General features: G+C 29.5%; 1 protein-coding gene across 2 annotated transcripts in view; it reads left to right on the forward strand.

Annotated features, from left to right (window-relative positions):
• Positions 1-9,126, forward strand: part of LOC106472479 (N-acetylneuraminate 9-O-acetyltransferase-like) — a 38,515-nt gene that overhangs the window by 10,508 nt on the left and 18,881 nt on the right. The window contains exons 4-5 of one of the 2 annotated variants that reach the window (XM_022401058.1): positions 4,103-4,168; positions 7,210-7,366. In XM_022401058.1, coding sequence (XP_022256766.1) covers positions 4,103-4,168; positions 7,210-7,366 — 223 coding nt within the window. The remainder of the gene's footprint in view (positions 1-4,102; positions 4,169-7,209; positions 7,367-9,126) is intronic. The other variant, XM_013933133.2, reaches the window with a different exon arrangement.

Consider the following 9,126-nt stretch of genomic DNA (forward strand, 5'->3'; position numbering starts at 1 on the left):
GCTGAGAAGTTAGTGTCTCATGATTCAGTGAAGGCTGAGAAGTTAGTGTCTCATGATTCAGTGAAGGCTGAGAAGTTAGTGTCTCATGATTCAGTGAAGGCTGAGAAGTTAGTGTCTTATGATACTAACTTCTCAGCCTTCACTAAATCATGAGACACTAACTTCTCGGCCTTCACTGTATCATGAGACACTTGTTTAACCCAAATTGCCCATTTTAGATATTCTTATTACCTGTATATGCTGTTGTAAATTGAACATAAATTACATGTTTATAGTATAGATACTCCCAATATTAGTGTTTTTGTAATACAAAAGTTATAGATTGATGCAGTTGTTGCTGTAAATAATTGTATTATATGCTGTTGTAAATTAAACATAAATTATATGTTTATAGTATAGATACTCCCAATATTAGTGTCTTTATAATACAAAAGTTATTGATTAATGCAGTTGTTGCTGTAAATAATTGTATTATATGCTGTTGTAAATTAAACATAAATTACATGTTTATAGTATAGATACTCCCAGTATTAGTGTTTTTATAATACAAAAGTTATTGATTAATGCAGTTGTTGCTGGAAATAATTGTATTATATGCTGTTGTAAATTGAACATAAATTACATGTTTATAGTATAGATACTCCCAATATTAGTGTCTTTATAATATCAAAGTTATAGATTAATGCAGTTGTTGCTGGAAATAATTGTATTATATGCTGTTGTAAATTGAACATAAATTACATGTTTATAGTATAGATACTCCCAGTATATAATCTACACTTATAAGTCTCAATCTTCTTACTTATGGAGATATAAACCAGAAAGTGAAACCCACATGCCATGCCCTCCTGTCACATCCTGTCTTTCTAGAAATGTTGGTGATTGTCACTGACATTTGCTATTGAAGTATTCGTAACTAATTAAAGAGAGGATTTCAGTTTACTGATTTCTGTATAAAACTATGCTATTCTCACAATAGTTTTTGTATTATTTGTCATACAAATTCATTGTTGTTATCACCAAGATCACCTTGGGCACTTTATTTACCTCAACTTGAACTTTTATACCTTTTTCATACAAGTTTAATATTTAGACATAATTCAACAAAATAAAGTTAAATATAAACAGATGTAAACTGTTACAAGCCTGAGGCTGTTTAAGATAAATAATTGCAATTTTCTGTTACAATTTGCAGCAGAAGGTAAAAGGATAATTTAAGTTTATTTCATATTTTTTGTGGTTACTACAAAGTTAGTCAAATGGACCAAGCCCATATAGTGTTTTAGAGTAGAGAAAACATCAGATAAAATATAAAGTTTTATTTAAAAAAACTTTTGATAATAATTTGGCAGTTCTAGTGTTAATGTGGATTAAATATGAAAACTGTAAGATGAAAAGAAAAGTTTTTTTCTTAACATGAAAATCCACTTACTTTCAGACTATTTAGAATCTGAGTCAGATTGACTGTAAGTTCATAGACAAATATGATTTTTTGTGAACAGACTTATGATGTTTGTCAAATGTTGTGAAAATACACTTACATTAAAAGTTATAGTTATGGTTACATTGTAGCTAAAAAGTCGGTCAAAATAACCAAGCCCATGTACAGAGGGTTAATGGGAGTACTAAGATTACTTTTTTATTCCACTTGTGATGAGTTCAATTGAACTTTACTTCAGATACCATATTGAAAGATATATAAAGAAATAACAAAAGGGTAAAAGAATGAATCATGGTTCACATTTTTTTCTCATATGATCAAGTAAATTGTTTAGCAAAATAATGGAATTAACTTATTACTTTTACTGATTGTGCTGAGCAAGTATAAAGCCAGTTAGATTTAAAGTTTTTTTAAAACCATTCTCTACCAATTTCTTTGAAATTGTGTTTAGAGAAGGTAGCTATCATAACTTAACAAGAACTGAGTATATACTTTGTGTAAGCCATCCAAGCATTGTGTTGTTTTTAGGTTGTATCTACAGAAATATTGAAAACAAGTCTAAAGAGGTTATAATTTGTTTGTATAGGTCACTGATTAGACCATATTTGGAGTATTGTGTTCCTTACCTTAGCAAGGACAATGAATTGTTGGAAAGGATTCAGAGAAGGTTTACTAGAATGGTGCCTGGGATGAAGGAGTTGTTGTACAAGGAGAGTTTGAAATCTCTAAAATTATTTCTCTTGAAAAAAGAAGAGTTAGAGGGGATATAATTGAGGTGTTTAAGATTGTAAAGGGAATTGATAGTGTTGATCTATCATCTTTTTTTATACTTAACAGTGAGAATAGTAGAACTAGAAGTCATCTTCAACTAAGATGTTGTCGAGGCAGTAAATTTAAGTGAGTTTAAGAGAAAGCTTGATATGCATATGAATGATAAGATTTAAGATTTGTTATTTATTTTTTAATAGTTTTAGTTGAGTTTAGAGGATGGGTCAGCCGAGATGGACTAATAGGTCCCATGTTGTCCCAAAATGTTATGTTAAATGTGCACAAAGCTTATCTAGCTTGATGAAGCTGGCCAACTCCATTTTAGAAAATATGGTAACCCCAAACTTATCTGGTTATATGTCCACAATTACATGATGCATGTATTGTTTGATTTCTTCCTGCCTACCCGGTAATATTATGTAGAATGCTACTGATGCAACTCAATAACAAAATTTCTGACACATGAAGAGGTAACCAATCATTATCCCATTTCCAGAGAATGGTGAATTATTCAGTTTGAAGACTTACATGTTGATGTTGGTTCTATTGTTATTTCCTATGAAACAAAATTTGCATCAGGTTTTGAATATGATGTGCTTAAGAAAAATTTTTGGAAATGGTTCTATAATTTTTTAGATCCTGTGCCTTGTTTTCATAAAGCACATACATATATTGTAATAGGACTGTACTGAAAGGTAGATTTTGACAAAGTTCAGAACTCATTACTGAACAAAAATTTGAACCTTCTGTAGTACTAATTTGCATAATTTACTGATGTTTTTACCATAACTACTAGTTTACATTCAATTGAAAAACCTTTTATTTTACAGGTAATTCATATAAATGAAATAAAGCATTCACATGTAATTATGTTCTATAGAACAGTAATCATGTTTTTATATTTTAAGTAAAAATAGAAAGTAACAAATGCACACTGTTTATGTACACATATTTGATGCTACTTGGAATACTCGTATAGCTACGTATAGTAAGCCTGCATTGCAAGAGCACCCTGTTGTGTTAGAATAACCGAAACTTACTTAAGCAAAATAAATCTTTATTTAACAGCCACTATTCCTAGCAGGTTAACAGTCATATTCTTTTTAACACAAAATTGTTAATTTATTAAACATAGCTAATGAACATAATAGTAAATGAATATTAAAATAGAACAGAGTAACGCTAACAGTTCGATTCAAAAATAAATATGGACCTTCAACTACAACAAAAGTTATTATTATCATCAGTCAAGTTTTTTACATCATTGTTGGTTAACTAAACATTTGCTTGGGGGAGAGTGTAGAGTTACACAGATGCTCCTTTTTTCAACATTAAAATTATTAGTGTTCATCTTCTTTATTCTACCATAACACTTGTCTCACGTCTTATACATTCGGCATTCAGTGCATTTTTATTGAAGTCGTGCAGCCACTGAACATAACTCCACGTAATCCATCATAATAGTTTAGTCACTTGCACAGAAGGAGCTGCTGTGTATAAGATTGTGGTGTTGTGTGTGTTTGGCTTTTTTAATATAACAACTTTTGTGTAAATCATGAACAAAAGATCAAATTTTCCATGTGAGTGACATGTGTCATTACTCTTCAGACATTGTCAAATGGTTTCTGTTAACAAAAGGAAACGATGGACCTCCAGATGTTTAGAACTTGAAATTCACAGCTAGTGAGTGTAACTGAGAATACAGCCTTATTTGTAACAATGAAAATTATATTAACCTACCAAAACAACTTTTTTATTGTAATTATGCTTCAATGTATACAAGTAAGTTTCATAATAGTAGTGATCAGGTGGGCTTGTTTATTCACTCCACTCCATAATCCTATCTAAGGTCATATTTATATACTGAACGACGACTCATTCTAATCTTTTCAGAGTCGAATGCGTCATTTCCCGATTTATTGGCGTTCTCATGGTAATTGGATTAGAAGATTACTAGAAGTAAGTTGTTTAAACATGTCTACTTCCTGTGAGGATTTTAAAAAATTGGGGGTCTTATGTACAATTTGAATAAGTTTTACAAGTTAAATTAGGAAAATTTTGTGTTACATCCCACCTGTAATTAATAACAGTAGTGAGATAATTAGAAAAACTATATTTGAGTGTTGAGTATTACAGTTAGGATAGAAAAACAAGAACAGTTACTGTTAGGAAAAGCCAGCTTTGTGAAACATGCCTTGCTAGACATTTAGATTGCAGTGAAATTCTCAGATTATTATTTTCTATATATTGTGTATATTTTTTTATTTAAGAGTAGCATTTAAACTGTGGACAAAGATTTATATTACAAGATATATTGTTTCACTTGATATTCATGCTGAGCATATAAACAGATGTTCCTGCTTCTCAGCTGTACACTTGTTGGAGATTGATCTTTTTTGAAGTTAAAGAAGAATTTTAATAATACTAAAATGATTAGAAAAAGTTAAGAAAATGAGTTTTCTATCTGCCAAAGAGTCAAATTTTTGATAGTGGCTCTATTAACAGTGTACAAACTGTAGAGAAACATTGATTGAAACTGTCAACTGAAATTTTTGTAGAGTGGATTGAAAAAAATTAGTACTAAAAGTTCAAGAATATTTTTGCTCTTTTTCTTTAATTGATTATATTTCCCCCTTCAAATTTGCATGTGCATGTATGTACGAGTTAAATAGATAGATATATACATATAACGTTTCAAGTATAATTTCTTAATCGAAAGGATGGACTCACTTTATATCATAAGTTAAATGGCTGATTCCTCAAGAGATAAAGTTTAACCCAATGCATACAGATGGCTTAAAGTGAGCATGTCACAAACTTTTAACAGAGTTACATTCAAAATTTAATTAACTTTATTAGCAAAATGTAATATTAATTAACATTTTTCTATTATCTAACTTTTAATCTTATTATTTCAAAAGGAAATATTTAAATAACTTCTCAGTCTTCTTTATTCTGTATCATGTAATTTACCTGGTTTTTAGATTTGTTTAGCCCTTTTATTGTGTTCTGTGTGTTCAGCTAATTAGAAACACAAACTGTAGATACTGGCAGGCTGAAAAAAAAATCTCTTCTTGGTATAGATATATTTGTCAAACCCTTAAACCAGGATTCTTCCATTGTGTGTTATTTATAACCCATGTGGTACATAGTAAATTTACATGTTTGTAAATAAAAGAATGAGTAAAATTCAGTATAACTCCCTCTTACTTTTGTTTGTTTAGTTTTGGTGATTAGAATCAGCAATTTGCAAGAAAAGTTTGATGTGTTTAATAAAAGGATTATTTTGAACATTTCTATAGCTTAGTTAGAAAGCTAGATAAATTATAATAATTCTATTATTGTGCATGATATACTTTTTGTGTTCTAAAATGCATATTTGAAAGCTAATTGAATTATGTTTGAACAACAAACATATTGAGAAAAAAATAGGCTTACTAAACAATACACCCAAGTGCAAAAGGCTTCAAAGCTAATGTAAGTGCTAAATTTCTTGTTTTTTTATATATATTTTTATAAAACTTGAATGAAAAAAATTGATAAAAAGTTGCTCATGATATTTGATACCATAGCTCAAGGTAACCATGGGAACATAGTGTGGCATGATTGTAGCTTGATTATTTGTTTACGCCAAGCTGTACCACTGTGATATATTAGTTTTTTGCAATGTGAGAGGGTCTAAAATATGTAAAGCAATTAAACTAAAAGAAAACATGTTAAAAGGTTAGAAGTTTGAGTTGTTAGGATAAATAATTGTAATTGTTTGTTATAATTTGCAGTCATTCTAGAAAAAAAAAACATTTTATATTTTTCAACTTTTAATTTCACTGCACATTGATTATTTTACTACGGTTAGTTTTAGGGTAGAAAAAATAATTTGTTAAATATAAATTGTACTAGCAAAAAGCTTAATATTCACTTAGAAGGTTCTTAAGCTTATATAAATGAAATATGAAAACTGTAAGGTAAGTATTTTTGTTTTTAGCATGAAAATCACCTGTCACTTAGACTAACTTAGTAAAGGCTTCAACAAAAGTTCACAGACGAATCTTTAGTAAAAATGATCCCTGTAACCCGAGCGCTTTTGAAAGGTAAACCTTTCTTTAGTTTGTCCATGAATAAGAAAGGTCCTCCTTTTGAAAACACTCAGGTTACAGTGTTTTTATCGTTTTATATTTAGACTTCTTGAACATACGTGTTTGTCTGACATCATAAATCTTTAGTAAAAATACTTCATTACAAAATCTGATGTTTTGGGTGTAATATATTTGTAATTTTTACAAAATGTTTGCTAACTTTCATGAAGATACATTTAGAATTATAGTATTTATAGTTTCATGGTTATACAGTGATTAAAGGTCAATCACATTGACTGACTCGTATGTTTAGGGTTAACCAGAGCTGGTAAGGTAAGTTGTGTAACAGAATTGTTGTGCTTTGAGAGTATTGTTTCATAATTTAACAAGAGGGAATTCTCAGTAGCCACGGCACTTGAAATTATTTCAGGTAGGATTAGAGTAAATTAATCTATGAGACCTTGGGCATGGTCAAATACATCAGTCGAAAGGGTTTGACCTCCTGAGTCCATAACTGTAATTACACTTCAGATTCTTCAAGAGATGGCGAAGCTATGAGCTAAGAGTTTGTACTTGAAAAAACAGCAATTCTGAGCCATTCTATGAACCACTATGCTGCTGCTAAAACAAAGTAACATAAAACTAGATCAATTGCTTTTTTGTATTATCCACCCTTTTTTATTTTGTTAGTAAAATCTGTCAAATACTTAAGTAGGTTGGTAGAATTGAACTGAGGTTTGTGTTTGTTGGGGCTCATGCAACAATTCATGACATGCTTAATTTACTAAAGAATATTCTCCTTTTTTTATGTGTAACTATAGTTTTAATCTTCATTATATTTTAATATTAGAGCCATCTTTTAAAAGTCATTTTGTGAAATAGTAGGTGTTCTTAATGTCAAGTATTTTTACTTTTTAATTTCAGGTTTTGTTTCGTATGAACCTACTTGTCTTGGTCCTATGCCTTTCAATGAACCGTCCGTACCAGTTTTACTACTTTGTACCTTTAGTATCTTTCTGGTATGCTGTAAACTATGTTACTATGGCAATAATTCCACAAGTCACTAGCAGCTCTGCTGAAGGTAAGAAATTCAGTTGTGTCAACTGCTAAATCTATTATATTATTGGTTAAATGAGTGTGCAGACATTTTATTTACTGTTCATGTACAGACACCACAGTTAAATGTAGTATTTATTTATAAACATGTTGATCATGTTGCAACAGGTATGTCAAAGTGCACATGTCATGACTTTTAGCAGAGTTACACTCAAAACGTAATTAAACTAATTTATATGAATAAACTTGACATCCAAACATAATTAATAAATCAACTTGTAATATTATATAGTTTTAAGTTCTTAATTTTATAAGGAAATATTTTTTAAAAATCTTCTATTGGAATCTTGACATTTGTTCTCTTTCTTTCCCCTTCTCTAATTTATTTACCACCCCTCACTGAAGTACATAATTTAACATAAATTACTTATTATAATATAGATATTACTGAGGCAAAGTCTTATTGTTATAGCCGTGCAATCTTATTTGTATAGAAAGTCGTAAATTAGAATATTACAACATTCACCTGTCACATCCTCTCTTTCACAAATTGCTAATAGCTCTCTCTGATGTTTTATACTATATTATTTATAACTAATAGATAGGCAGCGTTTTTATTTATTGAATGAAGTATAATACTACATTGTTTTCAGTATCTGGTAATTTCTATTTCTTCTTCTGTTTAAAAGTTTATCTCATGGTGTTTGGATTGAGCAACAAAAGGAATTAATTTAAGCCCCTCTTGTCTTAGTTAGAAAACCAGTTAAATTGTAATAGTTATTGTACAGTGTTTACTAAGTGCATGTTATTGTTCTTTGGTACATGATTTAAACAAATAAAAATGATTTAATGTATTGGTACCATTATTCTTAAAAGTTGTCTTAAATTTCATCAGCAACCAACAGCAAAAAATAAGAGTCAAAGGTAATTACTATGTTTCTTGTTTTTCATGTATATTATTTATTTGTCACTAGAAGAGTAACTAGATAGAAACCTATTAGGTTAGATAATGAAAAATAATAATTATTATAAATATTCTTCACAGGGTATTCTTGGAAACAGCTCGTGCATTACAAAATTCGATACAGTAACTTGTGCTGTACAATTGCCAAGTGACTTACAGCTTGTTTTACAGGATTATTAGTTAGCCAGAAGGCCAATAAAATTTAAGTATAATCAGATATATATATACTGCTACAAGCTATTTAGTATAAACAGTTGTAGTTTCCTGTTACAAGGTCAGTCAAATTGATCGAATGCACATAGAGTTATGGTAGAGAAAATAACAACTAAATTTTATAGTTTTACTAAAAAAAACGTTTGATACTTATTTAGGAGGTTTTAGAGGTTACTCAAATAAAGTTTGAAACTTTTCAGATGAAGAAAAGTATTTTTCATCTTAACATGAAAATTACTTTGCATTTGTAGCAGTCAACATTCTGATTCCATATATTTGAGACAAATCTTTAGTAAAAATACTTAATTGAAAAATTGGATTTTTTGTGTACAAAAGACTTGAAATTTTTAGTAAACACTTGCCATTCTTTGTAAATATATATTAAGTACTTTCATACTTGTAGTATACCTTCATGGTAGTTAGAAAGGTTGTGTAAAATACATGAGTGTATCATAGGGTTAAAAATAGGTAGAAGCTCCACAAACCACTTCTTGTGTAAAATACATGAGTGTATCATAGGGTTAAAAATAGGTAGAAACTCCACAAATCACTTCTTATTGTAAAATACATGAGTGTATCATAGGGTTAAAAATAGGTAGAAGCTCCAC

Source organism: Limulus polyphemus, unplaced genomic scaffold (genome assembly GCF_000517525.1).
Source record: "Limulus polyphemus unplaced genomic scaffold, Limulus_polyphemus-2.1.2 Scaffold5365, whole genome shotgun sequence".
In the NCBI taxonomy this organism is placed as follows: Eukaryota; Metazoa; Arthropoda; class Merostomata; order Xiphosura; family Limulidae; genus Limulus; species Limulus polyphemus.